Raw genomic sequence first — 23,165 nt, 5'->3', positions numbered from 1 at the left:
TGCAAATTCATCAAGGCGGGAAACGAGAGAAAATATGACCCAAAATATATCAAATTACTCATCAATGTTTTAGCCTTTACTTGCAAGGAATGATGAAAGGGAATCAGGGAAGATATACGATAAAGTATCAAGAAGAGCCATTAAGCATGGAAAGAAATTGATAGGGAAAAAGATAGTATGGGATCAGAGTAGATATACAATCTGGTCCACATGAGCAAACACAGAGAGGATAGTAGAATTTATGTATTTATATAGTTACAGACATAGTGATCAGAATATAATCAAATGACAAGAGATCTTCATACTCTTCACATGGTACTAGCGATAATTTCTGCAAATATATATAAGGAATCTATAGTGTGTAGAGAAGCATTGAAGGGAGAGATATACACCAATCGTCAAAATAGTGGAGGTGTGTTTTATGTTCATAATCAGAAGTATTTCCTAAATATGTACTTCTGAAGATTGACAAAATGTTAAGAGTTCAAATATGCAAGGGACATCATACGATACAGTTAAGGGCATCAACGAATAGATCTTATGGAGATCTCGCATATTATATCTTAAGAATACAATATAGGTACAAATGGGAAACACATCGATATCACCATTAAAAGGCTTATGTGGACTAAAGGAATGCAACACACTTATCATAATTGGATAATACAGATAGATATATTAGGCTGGGAGTCCAATCAGCAATGAAAGGGATATAAGAGAAGCCTTTAAATATATAGAATGTCAATCCATAACATACGACTGAACGCAGTCCTTGTGATTATGGAGTGTATAAATATACACCAGAATATCCATAGATTGATTGAAGAAAGAAATAAGGAATTAATAATAATATTACATGAGAAATATTTGAGTTAGAATTGTTATGATGATCAATAGAAGACTATATGAAGAAAGGTAATACAATTGTATGAAAAAAAACAGACAAATTATATATATATTGAATATTTATTGTGAGGAAGAGAAGAGAAATGGAATGAATCATATTAAGGGTGAAGCATTCAAAGAAAGTCAAATGAGTTCAATCACAAGGATGAAAGAGAAATATCACATATGCAGTATGAAATGATATATACAAAATTAGATATGGAAAAAGTACTATTTTAAGGCATTATCAAGTAAATTATTAATGTCTCTAAATGGGGACATTACATTCCACCAAGGGGGATCAAACTCTAGTTCCCTTTGGGGATTATTATGACTAGATTACATTGACACAAAGAAAATATCATTATAGGAGGGTCCAAGATGCATTCTTTGGACATTTCAAGTGTCAATTTGACAAATAGCTGGTAATCAAAACAGTATAAGATGAAGCATGGGAGAGGGTAAATCAGTTTGGCTGCATTTTCTCGCAATTTCCAACTTTCACCTATTTGAGAGTTGGTTATTTTCAAGGGGGACCGTATACCTTACCAAGATATCCTGTTGATAGGATTATTTTGATGGAGTTAGCCAAACAACTCATGGAGGTGCAATCATACCAACATAGTTAGCACAGGCTAGGATTCGACATTACCACTACCAAACCCCTTGTAATTGGTCAGTATATGCTCAATTCAGCATACAAAGGAAAAGCTATAGAAGCAAAACTTTTGCTTATTACCTTGAGGAAATTCAAAGCTAGGTTCGACTTCGATTACTAGGGGATGCATTCAAAGATCAAAAGAGCATTCACCCATGTTCATCGCATGGAGGATGTATGGATTGATTTGCATATGGAGGTGTACATCATAAAAATGGACTACTAGAGGCTCACATTGCGACAAATCATTGACCTCAACATGTTTGAGATTCCATGGGGCTTTCGGGGTGAAGATGAAGGCATCATCCTAGATCTAGAGTATCACAAGGTTGGTTTTGACAAACGTTGTCCTTTCCCTATTCAGTGGCTACAAAAAGAAGACATTCCTATCTTTGATAGATTCCAATCTATCTTAGTGAATTCTAACAAGTGGCTGAAAATCAAAGGCCTTAGGAGAGTACATCCGAAACTTAGAGTAGATTGCAATGATTTTGGACATGTTGAAAGACATCTCAGGTGGAGATTACAAGCAAGGATGACTTATCTTCTTCAACACCAGCTAAAACTCTCAAGTTTGAGCTCAGAGGCAGAAAATGATCAAAACCACCTTTAGATTATTCTCAAGCATCCATGAAAGCTCAAGAATTAGAGGAAGAATTTGATGAAGAAGATGAAGAAGAGGGAGAGATAATGATCATATCTCCCCCACGGACGACAAATAATTGGGATCCATCCACTCAAGAAAGGCCCTTCTTGGATACTGTAGAAAATGATGTGGATTCATTCTCCACTGCTTTCGTGCCTACCATATCCATCTTAGAAGTGAACATGTCGACACTCCCCATCTATTCAGCGACTCCTATCCTCACAGTGGAGCAGTATGAGAACTTGGAAAATGTATCTGATGATTTTTTAACTCTCATGGAAGGTCAAGTTTCCCATCATGCTACCTGGATTGTAGGATTCAAGATCTTTATGACAGAGTCATCTTAAAAGACACCCATGGTTCCAGCCATGCAAACTGAAGCATGCACGATGACAATAGAAATACAATCAGGAACAATGTCTGTTGTGGCCACTGTCTAAGTCTCAGCAGATGAAGGTTTTAGTCTGCCTATATGGTTGGGAAAGATTACTATGAAAAGAAGGAAGGTTGCAGTAGCTTTGGACAATTTCCCTGTTAAGAAGAATAATTCCAAATCCTTGAAAGCCAAGGTTGTTTCAAGAATCATTGTTGATTCCAAAAAGACTAAATTTGTTGAGATTGCAGAGCCTTCGGTAAACAAACCAGTTGAGGAGCTTAATTGCTTAGATTACAAGTTCACCAAAATTGAACTTGGTAAACAGTCACGGTTGGGATGGTTGCAGGACGCCTAAGATGCACTTGCCAATTTGTCAAAGAGCAATCATGAGCTTTGGAAGAAGAAAAATCAGCTGAAGTGGGAGGTTGCTTGTCTTAACGAGGTTCTCCATCAACAATCTTTGCAGTGTACAGTCATCACATCTCAGACAACTTAGATGAATCAGAGAGTTGATGCAGCTAATGCTAGGTTTGAAGAAGTTATCTCTGAAGGAGTTCAATCCATCCAGGATGTAGTCAAAGTTCTTGAACGTATCAAAGGCGTTGAGGAGATACTCCATGACATGATTGCTTCCAATAAGCAAGGATCCAATACCTTGAAAGAGATTTTGAGTATTTGGGATCAAATGGTAGACGTTGACTTGGATGTCTTGATTTCATGTGATGTCATTCTATCTTCTGATATGTTCTACAGATAGTAGGGATTCATGGGTCATAAGGAGGAGGTACTTGGAAAACTTCTGACAAAGTTATAGGGAGCCTTAGAAGGCTGTCAAATAATGGAAATAGAGATCATGTGTGATTTGAAGAAAATGGAATGCAATGTCCTTACTGAACATGACAACTTGTTCACTCAAGAAGAAATGACCTCATAATATACCGACAGAGTCAATGCTGATTTTGATTCTGAAGAATTCAAATCATATACAATGAATAGATTCACTACATACAAGTTAGTAGCAAAACGCTTGTGGGATTCTCTTGCAGAAAACTACAAACTTATAAAATCAGCACATGTGAATGCACTCAAAATTGAAGCTATCTCAAAGACAATGGAGATCCCTGATCTTCCTATAATTCATTATTGTATTACCAAATATAAGGCTTTTCTGAACAATTTCAAGGGTTGATTCAACCTTTCTTTGCTTTCTTCATTTCAGTTTATAGTGTGTTTATAGTTGGAGAAGATGAATTTCATGCGATGCAATTTCATGTAATTGGATTGCATGTCCTCATGACATGTAATCCAATAATTCTTCTCATCTAGGTCAAAGTGGTTGAGTTGCTCCCACTTTTTCCTCCTTTTTTGCATTTCTTTTCCTATATAAGAAGTGCCCACCTCATTGTAAAAATCATCTTTTATTGTATGCAAGAAAACTCTGAAGAATTGAGCAAGCATAAGTTTGATTGTGTAGTATTATTTTGAAGAAAAGTGAATACACAGAGACAATTGGAGCTGAAACTTTGATTGAGAGCAATTGTGATAGCGCAAATTGGAAGCTTTGATTGTAATTTGCGTCAGTTATCTTTGATTCATGTTATTGTTGTATGTTTTAAATAATTAAGCATAATGAGTTAAGAAACAATCGGAGCCAAAGCTTGGACTGGGAGCGATTGTTGTGATACATAGGTTAGAAGCTTTGACTGTATCATGTATTGCCTTCTCGATTCACAAAAATAGTTAGAATTCCCTAGAAGTCTCTGTGTACCAATGGTGGAGATTATTCTTATAGAATAGATTAAAATAGGACTTAGAGCCAAACTGATACACTTTCAATCAGCCTTTGAGTTGGTCTTGGTTTATTGGTATCACCGTTTCTAGCTATTAGATAAAAGCGTAGTTAGAGATTTCATGTTGCCCATTACTTGCTCCGCGGGTAAGTGGATTCTTTTTTGAAAGATAAGAGGAAAGTATATTGGTAACACCCTTTTAAAATCTCTCAACTTCTTGCTTAACTTGAGTTGATCCAAGGAACAGTCAAAAGGGGGAGCCTTCCCCTTTTAAGTAGGAGAGGCTTTGTCTTATACGTTCAACCTATTTTGTAATTGGATTTGACAATTTGTCGGTTGCAAAATATCCACCCAACACCCTGTACCCTTTTCTTCTTTCAGTGGACATAGTATAGTCCCTGTTAGAATCAACTCATCCTCTTCAAGCCCTTCTTGGATACTTTCATTAACATCTTTGTCCTCTACCTCCATCTCAACATCTTTAACCTCTTTGTCTTTAGGTCCATCATCCTCTTCACAATCTATCTACGGATCCTTGCATTCTTGATGGCTGCCTGCTCCAAAACACCATCATCCTTTACCAAAAAATCTGTCACTTGCTCTTTGTCTTCATCCTTATGCGTGTCATGCCTTAGGAACTCTATCTTTCCAATCATTTTATCCTCCTTGACATCCTAATTGATGCGTCATCATCTTGCAATGGATTCAACACAAACTTCTCTTCATCCTTGTTGATGGTGGACATATGCTTTCTACCATCATGTTTGGAAAACCTATTAGGGTGCCAAACTCTACCCAAAATCAAATGACAATTACTCAAAGGCATAACATCACAATGAACATCATCATATGGACCAACATTGAAAGGAACATATGCTTGCTCTTTAATATCAATCCACTAATCAGTACTTATCCCTAATGCTACGTAAGGTGTCTCATGAGGTGTCCTTGGCAAGTTAGAACTTTTCAACCATCTCTATAGAGACTATGTTTTCAAAGGAACTGCTGCCAATAACAACATTAAATACCTTATTCTTGCATTTGCACCTTGTCCTGAATATAGAGTGCCTCTGAGTATACCTTGCCCTTATTTCTTCATCATTTTCCATGACAGCTTCAATTTCCATTTCTCCATCTTCAGTATCTCATCTACAAGGACTTACTTCCTTGCTGTGATTCCACTATGATGCAGATCATCATGAGCCCATTCAGTCTCACAATAAAACTCATCATTTTCTCCTTGGTTTATAACAACATACACCATCACCAACCATCAAGACAAAACTTCTCTTTCAACACATTCAACTCTTCACCATTAACCACACCTTCACAACAACTCAACACCCTCAACAATAGGATCAATACACAATATCCTTTTCTGATCACAAACTCTTGACATCAAACTTTCTTACTTTCAGATTGACCCCAAGGGCCATACTTATATGCTTTATGCCTCCAACACTTTGCAACCTTCTCACACACTTCACAAACACTCTTCCTCATGCCAACCTTGGCTAACAAATAACATCTCCTCCGATTCTTACCAAACTCTGACTTACACACAAACACCACCGATTGCACTCACTTTTCTGACCGACCACACACTTCTTCTTTATGACAGCCAACTTCATCTCAGCCCCTTACAATGTCAACTAGGCTTCTCTCTCTCTCCCCCTCTGATCATCCTAATGAAAGTAAAGGCATTCCCATATCTGTAAGGTAACAACAATGCCCTCTAACAATTTCAAACTCCTTAAACACAGATATTATTAAAGAACTGTGACTCCCCCTATTTTCCACATTCCAACAAACCCTTTCCTTAGACCTATGTCCACACCTTGGAGCCCCTGTTCCTATCAACATGGAAAGACTTTTATCCTACTACTATCACTGACCAATTCACCCAATCCACTCTATGCTATTGCTTTGTAAAGTTCAGATCCTCTAGACTGGAAAATATGATAGTCAATATCTCTGTTACCGAGACAGTCACTTCCACATCACCGTGTGTCCCTAGCTTTTCCTTCACTGGAACACATAAAGAACTCATGTTCACACAATTCCATGTCTGGAACTTCCTTACAAACCATCCCAAAGAACAAATTTCAGTCCTACCAACATATTACTGTCTTGTGACAGTATCAGACAAATTAATGTATGTTCTAATCTGATGCACGTGCAAATGGTTGCATGGGCTCCTCCAAAGAAAGAGATAGGAAGCATGAACCCTCTCCCACCTTTCCACCAAATTTGGGTCCTTGGTACACGTGGAATGCGGTGATTCACATTTTAGAAGGCCCACCAGTTACCCTAACTGAGGGTTTAACAGTTGACACAAAACCTTGAACGTCTTAGCTGATTCTTTGTCATATCTCCTATTTGAAACACTAATTATGATATTTAATAAAAAAACAATAATCAAAATAAAATAAAATATGAATAATGATTAGTATATGTTTATATTTATACCTATACTATAGGGAAAGATACCAAAACATAATCATTTGTGAAAGAATTGAAGTATATGTTTTAAGGAAGATAATACCAAATAGATTGAGTTGATAACTATAGAAACAATATATTTTACTAGACGATTTGTTCTTCTTTATCTTCATCAATGATTAAAATAAATATTATAAGTTTGTTTAATACTAACAACAATATTGAACATATTATTATTAATAACATTATAAATACAATAACAAATTGTATTTTACCAAGGTGTAAAAAATTATATTTCACAAATTAAAGGATGTCATTTTACTAATACAAATAAGAAATTATAGTAATAGAATTAAACATTAATTGATTCTCAATACACTAATATTAAGAAAGGGCATGAAATACCATAGTAATGAGAATTGCCATGAAATCGCCTGAATCGCTGGTTTGGCGATTTGATTCATGGTTCCTGATTTTTTTGGAACCAATGAATCAGTTCAGCGATTTCATGGCATAAACCACATGAATTGCCGATTCATGTGAATCATGCAAAAAATCACATGAATCACCTTTGTGCATTGCAAAAAATGGCTGCCTAGGTAGGGAAAAAGTCAAGTCAAATTTTAATAAAAATGCATCTCTTTTTAATGTTTTTTTGTCTTTCCTCTTTGTTTTAACCCTAAAGGGCTTTCTAATTGTTTAGCATGAGTAAAAGAGAGGATAAGTGAGAGAGAAGAAGAGAAAAGAAAAACCAGAGGTCTGCAACTAGCAAGAAGGAAGAGCACCAAAAAAAGATACGTTTATTGATATTAATAGACATACATGTACAGATATTAATAGACATACGTTTCATAGATCTTGATTCTTCATCTTACATACATTTATGATTTGATGTCTTATGGATCTTCATCTTACATACATTCTATGATTTGACTCATTATGATTGTATGATTTCTTTCTAACTTAAGCTACAATTTACATTTTACGTGTAACGTAGTTACGTATGTGATGGATTTATCATTTATGTTCCATGTTTATGTATGTTAGCTTCTATTTGATGATGCTGTAGTGTGTTTAAGTTATATTCAATAAAGGGTGTATGTAATAAGTTTTAAATTGTTAAAATTTCTAAATTTCAAAGGTTTTAAAAATTTGCTGATTTGTGGCTGATATGATCCTGATTGATGCTCGATTCGCAATTTGATTCAGCCTTGCTGATTCCGTTCGGATTTCGATTCTCGTTACTTTGTGAAATACACATCATGCCTTTTGGAAAGATATTTACCTTACATGAAATGAATCCATTGTCAAGGAGAAGAATAAGGAAACATATTAGAGGTGCATAAATTCAAAATCCACCAAATAAGGATACAATCCCAAAATTATAGGACTTGAATTAAAAGAGGTATGTAGTATTGACATTAGTTTATTTTATTTGTTATAAAACTTATTCAGTAGTTTCTTTTTAATAATATCAATTACATACACTTTTATGGAATAAACAACTAATATATTATTTTAGATTATAATAAGTTTATAAAATATTAAATAAAATTTGTATGATCCAAGTAAAACTTGGTGGAGGACATTCATTAAGAGTGTCATGGCACGATCCAAGTTATACTTTGTGGAGGGCATTCCTTACGAATGTCATAGTATGATCCAAACTATGTTTGGTGGAGGATATTTTGTACGAATATCGTAGTATTATGATCCAAGTGCACTTGGTGGAGAATTATCGAAGTATAACTTGGTGGACGACATTCATTGTGAATGTCATGGAATGATCCAAGTATTACTTGGTGGAGGGCATTCATTGTGAATGTCATACTACAACCCAATAACTTGAGGGAGAACATTCATTACGAATGTTAATCTTTTCAAATGAGATATCTTGTTAAAGATATGAAATATTCAATTAGATTTATTGTGAACTTACCCATTTCTTGTAGTCGTTATGGTCTCAAACTAACCAAACAGTGGGGATATTACATTCTTAATGGAATTAAATGAAACAAAGACCAAAATAAAGAGTATTGAGTCCCTCATCAATTCCAACCAGAGATGGATCAAAATGCTAAGGTAATTACAATGAAAACAAAGTTCAGGCAGATTGCATGAATAAAACCAAATGAGAGAATATGTAGAAATCCCACTTTTATTGATATTGAATCCCTTACATTGGCTTTCACTCTGATCTTTTGTGAATGTTTACAAGGTATTTAAACCTTCCCTTCTCTGACACAACTGATTCAACTCCTTTTACTACCCATAGAACTACTTATGGTCATTTTGAATCCCCTTAACAAGACTATCACATGTTGTCATTCTTGACAATTTTTACAATTTGGATATTTTCTTGTACTAAGAACTTAATTATCATGCGTATTACATGATTACGACCTTATGAAGAGAAAAGCAAGTGGCAACGACTATCCAGCCACAAAATTTGTTGGCTGGATGCCATCATGCATTTATCTATACCTGTTGTATCTGCCGTCAGTACTTTATCCTTCTTGTCTCATCACTGTATGCTATTTATAATAATACTTGGTAGCGTCTTCTCTTTTATTTACATTAAGGTAACCATAAAAAATACTCACACTTCTCTTTTATCTATACATTACAGTGAAAGACTACTCACATTGACTATCAAAATTTCTATTATTAATATGGATGCCTCATACCATCATTTGGACTTAATGTGAGTATTATTATTATTTATTTGTTCTTTGTATTTTTCAAACTTTTCAGTTTAAAAATAATAAATGCATTGTTGATAAAATGATTTACTAGTAATGTAGATAAAGTTTTTATTTATAAGAAATTTATGTTTTATAACATGTTTTAAAATAAATCAAAGTTTTATTACATATTATGTTAATTGAGTTTAAATATAATTTTACAATAAATTAAAATTTTCTTATATGTTAATTAAATTCAAAATTTATTATATATAAAAATAATATGCTTAAATATTTACAATATTTTTAATCAAAATTTGTGTATAATTGAACTAATCGTTTTTTACTAAATATATAAATTACAATTCTATTTTTTAATAAATATTATAATTTTTCAATATTATATAATAATAAATTTAAATAAAAATAGAAATTATTAAGTAAATAATTTAAAACTACAAAACTATTATAAGTGCATTATTGATATAGTGACTTCCTTTAATAGATAATTTGGAATAATTAATAAGTTAATTAAATAATAACAAATTTGATTTTAATAAATTAATTATAAAAATTTGGAAAAAATAAATTAATAAATAAAAAAATATTGAAAACTTGTATTTATATTATCTTATCTTAAAATGATTGTTATGTTAACTACATGAGTGTACAATCACTTTTAAATTCTAAATTTATCATTTCGTTTATAGCTAAATATGAAGAAATTTGTAACATTATAATAATTACTTTAATTATCTAAATTTTAATTAAAAATAAAATAAAATGTATAAATAATTTATTTAGTATCTTAAAAAAAATTTGTATTTTATAAAAATTGGAAAGGAAAAATGTTTAATGCCTTTTTTTCCAAATAATTTAAAAAGTGAACATCATAAATTTTAACATTATTAGATTTCCACAATCCATTTGAATGCAAATTGGTTTCTGAATTTGATTGTGTATGTTTTTTATCATCAATGTTTCGGATCACACTCTGCAATCCATCATTAGGATGTGATAGAAAAGGATAGAAAGGTATGATGATGGATCACAGAGTGTGATCTGAAACGTGGATGATAAAAAACATGCACAATCAAATCCAGAAACCAATTTGCAATCATAAATTTTGATAAAAAAATATTGTAAATATTTTAAATACTAAAAAAAAAATTATTACTAAATTACAAAAGTAAAATTGAATTTTAAAATCATATTAAAATTCAAATAACTTAATATACAATAAACTTTGATTTATTTTGAAACATATTATAAAATGTTAATATATAAAAAATAAAAACTTTCCCTGCGTTTGAATTTTCATTGAAAAAATATTTTATAAAGAATGGATATTATTTGTAAAGTTGAAAAGTTAAAAAAATTGTGAACACTATACAATGACAGACGGGCGAGACATGCATGGTAAAGTACTGCCAACAGCAGGTAAGATAAATGTATGATTGCATGGGTATGAGGCATGGTATCCAACCAACGAATTTCGTGGCTGGATAGCCGCTGCCAAACCAAGCTCCTATCTACCCTTATGCCCTTACATGGTTTAATTTGACACATTTGTTCAATAGGGCATTATCGGACCCTTTGATTACAAATCTCTAAACATGAATTCATATGATTTCAAAAGTCTTTATTACATCAAGAAATGGTCGGTCTTGACCTTGTATCCCAATATTGTCATGGATCTGCCTATTTGCCTTATGGTGATCATCTTGCTCTTAGGTGCTCTTGCACCAGTATATGGTATGATCCCAAGAGATTATATGAACTTAGAGGTTGGAAAGGAGTGGAGAAGAGTGTAAAGGGACAGGAGTTTTCCATAGCTATGAAGGACATACATGAATAAGTAAGAGACAACCTCAAGAAAAGAATTGAAAGATACAAAAAACATGTAGATTTGAAAAAGAGGAATGTTCAGTTTAAGATTGGGGATATGGTACTTGCACACCTGAAGAAGGAGAGGCTACCTAAAGGCAAATACACCAAGCTACAGATGAAGAAGATTGGACTTTGCAAAGTGGTCCATAAATTTGGAGAAAATGCATATGATATAGAATTGCTTCCTAGTGTTGATATCTCACACATATTTAATGTTGCTGAATTGTACTTCGTCAAGGTTTTTGTGAATGCAGGTACAGGTGTTGATGCCGATGAAGAGTGGGTTAAAGACTTGCCACCCAGCCAACTCTTGAAGCTTGGGAGCATATTGGACACAAGGGAGATTAGAGGAAAGGACACAAGGTATACAATGAGTATTTGGTCAAATGGCATGAGTACCAAACGAAGAACGCACTTGGATGGTAGAGGATAATATTAATCAGCACAGAGTCTCAGTCTAGGATGTTAAGGTAGTATAGTTTGTCTCTGCTGTGAATTGTAATGACATTTTTGATTATTTTGTGTGTTTCAAGCATAGTTCCGAAGATCACCCAAAAATCGCATGAATCGCGATACGATTCAACCCAGTCGAGTTTTTGTGAATCTTGCATTGTAATTGGCAATTTTTTGGCATGAATCGCCTGAATCGCCGATTCATGCCAAAAATTGCCTGAATCTCCCTCGTGAATGGGCCATGGCAGTCTATAAAGTTGCGTTCGATTTTAAAAAAAAAATACATATTTTTAGCCTTTCCTCTTTGTTTTAACCCTAAAGGGCCTTCTAATTGTTAAGCATGAGTAGAAGAGAGGAAAAGTGAGAGAAAAGAAGAGAAAAGAAAAACCACAGGTTTCCAACCGGCAAAAAGGAGCACCAAAGAGATCAGAAGTCCATCTGGGGAGGCTATAAATTGCATTGGGAGCATTAAGGAGTCAATATCAACACTCCTCAACTCATTTGCAAGAGGTAAGTGCTGATTTTTTTTTGCATATTAGTGTATTATGCATTTTTTGTTAAATTTATTTTGTTTTCATTTGCGAATCTTGAATGTTTTTTAGTTTTACTAAATTGCAAACTAGGGTTTTTTTGTTTTGTAGCTTTTGTTTATTAGTGTCAAAATTTGATATTATACATGAATTTTTTTATTGCAGCAACCCTTTGCTTTCATTTTCCGCAATGAGTAAAAAAGATGAATGTTGGAAATATAAGAAAGAGTTTCCTGGAAGAACCAAATTTCGAAAAAAATGTATATTTTGTAAACAAAAAAATGAATTCCGGAGGTATTTATAGATTGAAATACCACATTGTTGCTATACTTGGACATGATGTTACAATTTGCACTCAACAAATTGCTGAGGCAAAACACACTTTTTTAGTGGCATTGAAAAAAATTGAACAAGACAAATTGAATAAGAAAATGCAACTTGAAGGGTTAAGGGGTATTGACTCCCATGCTCCCATAGCTGCATCTACATCGGCATTAGCTTCCGCATCCGTAGGTTGTGTTGGAGAGGGTTTTTTCAGGTCTCTTTTTCATCCTAGTTCTAGTGCTCATGTGAGTGCTAGTGCTAGTCGGTCTTATACTGAGACTGTGTCCAACTCCAACCTATTGCGGCCTAGAGTGTGGAAAAACAGAATGGATAGTTAGTTTGTGCCCCGCACTACTCCTGGCTCCCAACCCACGCTTGAGGGCATGGGTTTGAACAAGGATATTCATGATGCTGCCAGAAAAGAGATTTGCAAATTTTGGTACTTTTGCAACATTTCATTTGTTGCAGCCAGGTAATTGATTCTTTTTTCTTTGTTTTCTTTAAGGTTAAACTTAAAAGTAGAAGTAAAACTTTAATTATATCTACTTGTTTTATCATTATGATTCATTGACTAAACATAGATTTGCTTTACAAGCTTACATAATGATTTGAGTCCTTGACATTTAAATTTCTAATCATTATCTATTTGTGACAGAGCTCCTTATTGGCAAAACATGATAGATGCAGTTGCTATTTGTGGTTTGGGGTTTAAAGCCCCAACTGAGGTTGAGTTGAGTGGATACCTCTTGAATGATATGGTAGAGGATATGAGGGTTGAGCTTGAGGAGAACCGAAAAGAGTGGATCGAAAAGTGTTGCACCATCATGACTGATGGTTGGACAGATAGGAGGAATAGAACACTCCTTAATTTTCTTTTATCTTGTGGAGGTGATTGATCATTCTACTTTCCTACATACATAATTGTGAATCGTGATTAACTATTTCAAATTTTGATTTGCTGATTGCTAATTTGTTGATGATCCATTATAATTCGTTGTTTTGAAGGATATACCATGTTTTTCAAATCCATTGATGCTTTCGTTCATGTAAAAAATGCCACATACTTATGTGAGGTTATTGAGGAAGTCATAGCAGAGGTGGGGGAATAACATGTGGTGCAGGTGGTGACAGATAATGCAACAAATTATGTTGCTGTAGGTAAACTTTTGGCTTTTCAAGTTTTTGAAAATAAATTTATTCGAATTTTGGACTTTTTCTAATTCTAAGTTTCCTAAGCTCTAACATGTTTGAAATTTGAATTTCTAATTAACTTAAAATTGTTGTAGGTAAACTTTTGATGGAGAGGCATCCCACCATATTTTGGTCCCCTTGTGCGACACACTGCATTGACCTCATGTTGGAGGAAATTGGCAAGCTTGAGTGGGTCAAGTCATGTGTCGAAAGGGCAAAAAATATATGCAAGTTTATTTATAATCATTCATTTGTCCTTAGCACAATGAGGAAGTACACAGGAGGCAAGGAGTTAGCTCGACTAGGCATCAAGAGGTTTGCCTCAAATTTCATCACATTGCAGTTCTTGTTGACATCAAGGGACGATTTAAGGAGTATGTTTGTTGGGTGGGAGTGGATTTCATCTTCCTATGTTGCGACCACTGCAAGGGTAGATGTGGTGGATTGCATATTTGATGATGATGGTTTTTGGAAACCTGCTAGAGAAATCCTTAAGGTAAATTTATTGATTTAACATATAGTATTTTACAATTTACTATTTAGTACTTAATATTTAATTGTTTAATGATTTAGTTTTACTTTAAGTTATATTATTTTATATTTAAGTTTTGACTCAAATTTTCGTTCTACTTTATATGTGGGTCATTGAGCCCCTTGGATCTCTCCTATAAACTGTTGATGGGGAGAAGCCCTCTATGGGCTACATATATGAGGGCATGGATAGGGCCAAGGAGGCCATTAGAGCTCAGTATGCAAGAGCGTAGGAGAAGTATGCCCCTATTTGAGATATCATTGATAGGAGATGGCAGAATTAGCTCTACCGACCCATCCATGCAGCAACTTATTTTTTGAATTTGGCATTTCGTTTCCGTCTTGACTTCAAGGCGGATGAGGAGGTTCTCACTAGCTTATATACAGTGATCTAGAGGTTGAGTAGTGATGAGGATAGCGCAACTGCAATCATTGAGCTCAACAAGTTCAATAATAAAGAAGGGCCACTTTTCTCTAGTAGGATGGCCATAGATGCTCGAGCAACAATACAGCCAGGTAAAAATTAAATAATATATTCAATGTTCATGAATTTAAACTTAAAGTTTATGACTTATAAGTTGTGCATTTTAAATTTTAATTGTTGATTATGTAATTTTAGAGTTGTAAATGAAACTAATTGTTTTTGTTTTCCCTTATTTCAGATAGGTGGTGGCAAATGTTTGGGGCCACAACTCCAAAACTTCAAAAAATTGCCATCTGTATTTTGAGTCAGCCAAGCAGCGCTTCTGGATGTGAGCGCAGTTGGTCCATGTTCGAGCACATACACTCGAAGAGGAGAAATAAGAGGTTGAATGATCTTGTCTTTGTTCATTACAACCTTCGTCTTAGGATTAGACAAATTTTGGGCGCTGACTCCTCTCCAATCATTCTAGAGGAGATTGATCTAGAATCAGAGTGACTCGCAGAGGTTGTGGATCTAATCTTCATTGAGGAAGACTGTGCGTGGGTTGACCAGGTGGATATAGAGGTTGAGGCTGTGGTCATGGCAGAGGAGGCAGCTAGAGCACATTCAGGCACTGGTAGATGCACACGCGCATGCACAGACATAGGCCCTAGCAATGTTGTTTGTGAGCCCATCTTACATGCAAGGGATATGGCTTGGCGGTCCTCTAGGACCTACCTTAGATGCCTTTCTATTAGGCAGACTGAATACCCAGAGGCTAAGGTTGAGGTTGTGGCCAACTTGAGGATGATGATGAGGCTTGAGCTGGAGCCTTTATTTATTTATTTTGTTTACAGATATTGATACTGAATCACTGATAGACATACGTTTCAAACTTTCATGGATGTTCATCTTAGATTCTTACATACATTTATGATTTGATGTCTTATGGATCTTCATCTTACATACATTCTATGATTTGAATCATTATGATCATTTGATTTCTATTTACTTCAGCTAGCCTACAATTTACATTTTACATAACATAGTTACGTATGTGATGGATTTTATGTTCCATGTTTATGTATGTTAAGTTTTAACTTCTATTTGATGATGTTGTAGTGTGTTTAAGTTATATTCAATAAAGGGTGCATGAAATAAGTTTTAAATTGTTAAAATCTCTAAATTTAAAGGGCTTTTTCAAATTTGCCGATTCATGGCCGATTCATGGGTGATTCATAGCCAATTCACGATTTGATTCGGCCTTGCCGATTCCGATTCTCGTTACTTTGGTTTCAAGTTACTCTTACCATGAAATATATATATATATATATATATATATATATATATATATATATATATATATATATATATATATATATATATATATATATATATATATATATATATGATATAAAGAGGCATGTCTCCTCTAGGGACCTGTCTCTTCTTAACTCATATTAATTATCACCATTAATACTTGCTTAATGTATTATAATGATAGTAATTTATTTATGGGATATGTATATGTATAATATATTTCATATTTCATGTACATATACATATATATGTATATTCTATATGAAATATATTATACATATACATATCCCATAAATAAATTATTATCATTATATATATGTATAATAATATATCTAATATATAATATACATTTATATATCTACTTAATAATTTATTATCAATAATAATGATGCTCCAAATTTTAATTATAATAGAGAAAGATAGATATCAAATGTATAAAGCCAATCTGCCATTTAAACATTTTAATTCATCGATTGGAATCATCCGATTGAAGCTACAATAATTAAGACTCCCTCTTAGCTAGGGAGGATGATATCTATCCAAATAAATAGCACAATGTATTTTGTTACCTCATGGTAACATTAGGAGTATGGTATGCCCAAGAATATTAACCATATGTATTTCACCATACTCGCATATTTTCTTGGTATGTGAATTGACATCATGTCTCGTGATGTCTACTAGAGAAAAATATCTACACATGTTGTCTCCATATACTAAGACTCATAGCATACACCATGCCATATCTCAGTAACCTAGATACATGAGAAATGCACCAAATACTCAAAATATCCATAAGGTATGTGCACACGGATCACTCATACGATACTTACCATAGAGACATCAAAATCATGGCTTGTTCATGGATATTAAATCCACCGTGATATATCTATACAATACAACTCATAGATATCTATGTTACGACATCTATATCCTAGTTGATATTGATTTACAAGATATAAGATATCATGATCTACTTAGATATCAACCATATGACATCCATCATGATGGAAGGTTAGGCTATTGTAAGATCGTCACCTTACTATAGTAGCCATAAACAAATATCAATGAAGAATTGTCACCTTCCATGATGCCACAAAGTCATGTAGTAACTCACATGACATCCACCATGACTATTTCCAGAGGGTGGAGCAAAGGCTTTCACTTGAAACTTCTCTCTCATAGAGAGGGATGCATTATAGTACATTGCAAATAATCATTGATGTTGAGGCTTCCTCTCACTAAAGGCTCCAATCCATTACTTCAAGCTTGTTTTCAATAATGTACAAACTTCACTTTGGTAGAAGGCTTTTAATTTGCACATATGGAACTTCATCTCATGAATCATAGTCCTTTGATTGCTACAATTTCTTTATCAGTTGAGAATCCATATGATCAAGATCTTCAATAGTTGACTGAAACATATCCTCTATCTGCTCTCTCTCTTTGTCCAAGATTGCCTCCAATGAAATGTTAGGCTCCCTCTTGATGTAGAAGGATACTCATAATCTCAATCATCAAAAATATTCGCTTCAAGAGCCTCACTTTATCTAGCACAATCATCATATGACAAATGAATCCTAGATCAAAACTTCTTTGGTAGCATGATGACTAATGAGTCCTGCACAATATTTGGTAGCATGCCTAATTGACCGATCTTCTTTTCCTGGAAGAACATCCTTAGAGACAAAGGAAAAGATCAAGGAAAATAGCTCTTTATAGTCCGTATAGAAATACGAATAAGAGAGACTACAATGAGAAGATAAATATAATACTCAAAGATATTAAATACTTATCTGCACATCAACTTTTTTGATACAAGTTGGTCCTACGAAGGTCCATACGCATCAAATCAGAAAACACCTCCATACAAGCATTTGTCAAACAATGGGAATGGAACATTGGTTATTGTTCCCTCCCATGATGTAAAATTCCCACTTATTCCATATAGAGTTTTCAATTTCTGTCAAGTCCAGTGAGAGAACATCATAAAGAATTTGTTGCCTTTCGATCTTTAAATAGTTTCTCTCAATAACCAAAATGTCATGAATATCCTTCATATGAATCATCAATCGTTGGTTTAATATGTCCTTTAATTACTTACAATCAATTAATTAATGCATATGCGTATATTGGATCCTTTAAATGATTAATCCTTTGACTAACTCAAAATGATTCTTCAAACCTCCAATCCTTATGATTGCATTGATGTTGAACTTGGGTGATTATAAAAAACAACTTATCCATGTCACTTGTTGAATATATGCAATGCAAAGGCTCTTCCTACAATATTGTCAAGGAGATGCACCCTGCCATAAATAATTTCACAGAGATCACTGAAGTTGTGACTCCCTCTCAGCTCTTAAGCACTATCCCTTCATATAGTCTCTTAGCTATGAATATAAGTTGCAGCATCCTAAGGATTCATCAGAATACAATGTATGAACATCTCATCTCTGCATGAAAATGTTCTTATGGTTGTTGAATCATCCTACTCTACTGTGGGAGCCCAATGACATAGTTATTTCTGCGATATACCCTTAATATCTTTGCTTGATGTCAGTAACTTGAAGACTAAATAATGTATGTGTTCGTCATATCCATATTATCGATTCTGATATATCAACCAGTATGTTAAATTCAAGTCAAAACTTAGTAACAATGAGCACTTCATGTATTCAATCCGCTACATACTGCACCCCTTCCCTATGAGCTTATATACACCTTGAAAAACAAGTCCGCAGACGTGAGTAATTTATTTGCCTGCAACGAGAATTGTATTAGGAGTATGTTGTCATTGTCATACATAATGACGTTGATGATAAAAGTTTGGTCTCCTGACAGTATCGAGTCAAGAGGGAAATTGCAGGTAAGGAGTTGCTGCCCTGTCTTCTCCATTGCTTACAACCTCTTATGCTTATTCCACACCACAGCTCAGAGTTTAACTTCAAACATAGCCTGTTATATAATCTACCTACAATATAAGTCAATTTTATGGCATGTGTGAATAACATGTTATTATGATCTTCAGTTTTGCCGGTGGCTGAGATAGCAACCATATTTTAGGAGAATCACAAATGAAGCAATATATGGAGTGCCACTGTCTCTGCGTTTGACATCTGAAGATTTTGCTGGAGTTATTCGTGTCTCCTCCTCAAGTCTTCTCAAGTCTTCAATCATTTCATTTTGACTCGAGTTGAAAGTTTCTAATTGTGAATTTGATGACTGAAAATTCATATTACCTCTATCATCCCTTTCAGACATTTCCTGATGCAGTTGGAGGTTGTCACTATGCTTGCTCTGTTCTAACAGATCTCTGCATTATGATAATAAATTGCAGCTGGTTGCATCATTTCCTCCTCAAACAATATGCAAAACCTATCTTCGCAACAAAAGAAAATGATAGTGTAGGTTTCACCAAATTTGGTTGCCAGAAATGCAAAAAGTCATCCCGAATCTGACCTGGAAAAATTGATTCTTTCCTAACCTCTAAGAAGTGCCCCGTATACTGAAATATAGTATTTGTTTGCACAGAAGCTGGCCACGAATTCACAGCTATGCATTTGTTGATTAATAAAACAGAAATCTTAACATCGCCCTAGCCTTCATTATATTATCTCCACCTTCAAATGTCATAGATTTGGACTCCAATATCTGCTATTCAGTAGGTATGAACCATCATATTCAGAAGAATACAAAATTCTTCCTTACAGCATACATCCTCCCGTAAATCTATGTAAATATCAGATTCTTAACAAGTTTGACATCAGAACATAAATAGTTGATGCTGGGAAAATCTCCTGTGCTTGTTCAGCAAGTATAAAATAAGTCATCAGACCTATAAAGACCATGCCAAATACAGACATTCATTCTTGTTGTTGGTGCGTAGGAATATGAAAAGGCTCTAGTGCAGCATTCATTCATCAATCGAAATAAGAAAGGAATGACCCTCAATGTTGTTCTAGAAACTCCAGCAATAATTCAAATCAGTTGGGGAACACCAAGAAACAAATATTTCACATCAACCTATAATCTGGGCGAATATTTATTTTCTTCCCATACAACTAAAGTATTAAACTTTATCATCTCAGCATTAGCGATGATATTAGTAGGGTTCACTGATCAATGAATTTACAAATCCATTAAACTATACTGGATTCAGAAAAATTCACAAACACATTCAGCTTAAGCATTATCATTTTTGGACTAGCACTCAGTCCTTGTGTCTACAGCTTATTACAATTGTTTGATAAGAAGTTGATCGCAGTGCAATGTGTGGTGAGTGTCGTCGGTAAACATTGTGTAGCCGATGGCATGGTGTTGTCGGTAGATTTTGTACTTTGTAGCCGACGTCGTCGTTAAATAGTTTGTAGCGGACATATTATGTAGCCGACAGACTCCTTCTTGATCCGGTTCCATACGCTGTCTGCCTTCATCCTCCTCTTCTTCGGAATCTGATGACAGGACTTCCTCCCTGACCATTTGGGTGTGCAAGTCAATGACGAATTTTCTCCCTTTGCTTTCAAGTGATAAAGTGTTTTTCTTCCAGTCATGTTTAACCCTAGCTTGAATAAACCATCCGCGGCCCAGAATGGTGTCGTATCCTTTTCTCTTCACCGGGATCATGACAAAGTCAAGCAGGAACGGTTGTGTGCCAATCGTCATCGGGTGTGCCATCAGAATGCTGAGAGGTTTAATGCTCTGTTGGTCCGCTGTCAACAATTGGAATGTAGGTGGCCACAACGTCGGTTGTCCTAGCTTCCTCCAAGTGACCTCGGGTAAGACATTTATGCCAGACCCTCCATCAACTATTGTGTCTGTGAGAACATGTCCGAGGTGTTGAGTGGATATTTTGCAACCGACAGTTTTGGGTAAAAATTCAGTCGCAAAATAGGATGACTAGCCATAGTGTGTGAGACAGTCTCTCCTACCTTAAAGAGAAGGCTCCCCCTTCTCACTGTTCCTTGGATCAACTCAAGATAAGCAAGAAGTCGAGAGATCTTAAATAGGGTGTTACTAATATCCTTTCTTCTTAACTTTCAGGAAAGGATCCACTTACTCATAGAATGAATAATGGGCAAGGCAAATCTCTAACTACACTTCTATCAAGAGCTGGAAACAGTGATACCGATAAATCTTCACTAACTCAAAGGCTAGCTAAAACATACCGGTTTGGCTCTAAGTCCGATCGTACTTCTATATGGTAAAAATTTTACAATTAGGGCACAAAGACTCCTAAAAGTAAGAACAATCTAACTATTTTGCGAATTAAGATGAAAATACAAGCCATAGACAAAGCTTCTAGCTATGGATTTTCACAATTGTTCTTGGTCAAAGCTCAGGCTTCAATTATTTCTTAACTCTCTATGCTCTTTATTGAACACACAATAATAACATGAATCAAGACAATAGGCACAAATTATAGTCAAAGCTTCTAATTTGTTCTATCACAATTGCTTCCAGTCAAAGGTTCGAATCCAATTGTTTCTTTTATTCACTTTTCTCTCAAATTCGTACTACACAATCAAAGTTATGCTTGCACAAGTGTGGCAGAGCTTTCTTGCATACAACAAAAGATAAGTTTTACAATGAGGGGGCACTCCTTTATATAGGAAAAGAAGTTGAGAAAAAGGGGGAGGAAAAAGTGGGAGCAACTCAACCAACTTTGACCAAGTCTAACTACAGAAACTAAAGGGTTACATGCAACTACACATGCAATTCGCATTGCATCTTTTACATACACATGTAACTCGCATTACATGTAATTACACTTTTTCATGTAATACATCTTCTCCAACTACAAACGTGAAAGAAGAAGAATGAAGACGGAAGAGAAAAGAACAATTCTGAAAGGCCTTGTACTTGACGATGCAATCCTAGAGGATAACAGGATTGGGAGTTCCTGTACCTTGTACTGCTGCATTCACGTTGATAACCAGTGTTGCGTTTTTGATAACCTCTAGCTCTCTTTGATGAATTGTCCATTATCATGTGAAAACTTGATGTGATCCATCTTTTCTCGCTCAAGTTGTCGTGAATTCTCCTTTGTAGATCAGCACAAACTGGAGTCTTTGACACTTTGAAAACCTTCTTGACGATGTTCGGATGTACACTCAGAACAACTTTCCATCAACACTTTTAACTCTTTTTTTTTTTTTTTTTGAAGTAAAGTGCTTGGCGCATGGGAATGCGTGTAAATGGAAATTGCTGATTTTCAAAAAGTGACTTGGGCTTTCAAGATGTCACTGCACGAAAATGGATTACATGTAAATGCAACATGTAACGGAAGGTGGAGGGTGAAATGAGATGCAAGTGTGAGTGAAAGATATGCTTTACATGCATATGCGGATGAAGGCTAAGATGAAAAGCATGGAAAGATACGGAAACATGTATTTGCTCATGGAGGTGTGAATGCATATGGAGAGAAGAAAATGACATCTTTTTGACTTTACAAAAAGTGACTTTTAGTCAAAATTGGACCTTTTGGATGCAATTACATGTAAGGCATTTCATGTAATCGTGCGTGTGAATGGAAATGAAAAACATGTAATCACATTTCATTGAGTGAGAGATGAAGTGTTGTGACATGGAAATGGAAAGTGGAGTGAAGTGAAATGTGTCAAGTTCTTGGGAAAGAACTTGCAATTTCTTCCAAATGGAGAAAAAACCGAAATGCAAACAAGCAAAACATAAAAACAAACACAAAATAAACACATGCTTTTGGCAAAATACTCAAACATGTCAACAAGGAAACCACTTCAATATGCAAATTCGAATTTGGAGTTTGGGAAAATTCCAAAAGTGTGAAAATGAGAGTTTTCATCCTTTTTAAAGGCAAAATGCACTTTTCATGGCATATATATGGACAAATGGGCAATTTCAAGCTAAAATGTGCATGGAAATAGCAAGATTAGCACAAATTAAATAGCAAGAAAGAAAGAGTCCACTTGTATGAAGATTAAATGCCAAAAATGAAGGAGAAAGAGCCAAAATAGCAAGTTTTGTAGACTGAAGACAAATTCTCCCTTAAATCCAGATTTTC

At 34.6% G+C, this 23,165-nt stretch overlaps 2 protein-coding genes across 3 annotated transcripts in view; both read left to right on the top strand.

Moving 5' to 3' along the window:
• The window catches only part of TH1 (thiamine biosynthesis protein), a 138,848-nt gene that overhangs the window by 66,492 nt on the left and 49,191 nt on the right, over window positions 1-23,165 (top strand). The gene's annotated exons all lie outside the window — the stretch shown is intronic.
• LOC149555443 (uncharacterized) lies at window positions 13,339-14,361 on the top strand. The gene is made up of 3 exons (XM_089833627.1): window positions 13,339-13,566; window positions 13,684-13,836; window positions 13,965-14,361. The coding sequence occupies exons 1-2, from the start codon at window positions 13,353-13,355 to the stop codon at window positions 13,785-13,787; spliced, it is 318 nt and encodes a 105-aa protein (XP_089689753.1). The 5' UTR covers window positions 13,339-13,352; the 3' UTR covers window positions 13,788-13,836; window positions 13,965-14,361.

Source organism: Cupressus sempervirens, chromosome 5 (genome assembly GCF_028749045.1).
Source record: "Cupressus sempervirens isolate cs-2001-9-10 chromosome 5, ASM2874904v1, whole genome shotgun sequence".
Taxonomy (NCBI): Eukaryota; Viridiplantae; Streptophyta; class Pinopsida; order Cupressales; family Cupressaceae; genus Cupressus; species Cupressus sempervirens.
This window is presented reverse-complemented; position numbering and strand designations above follow the sequence as displayed.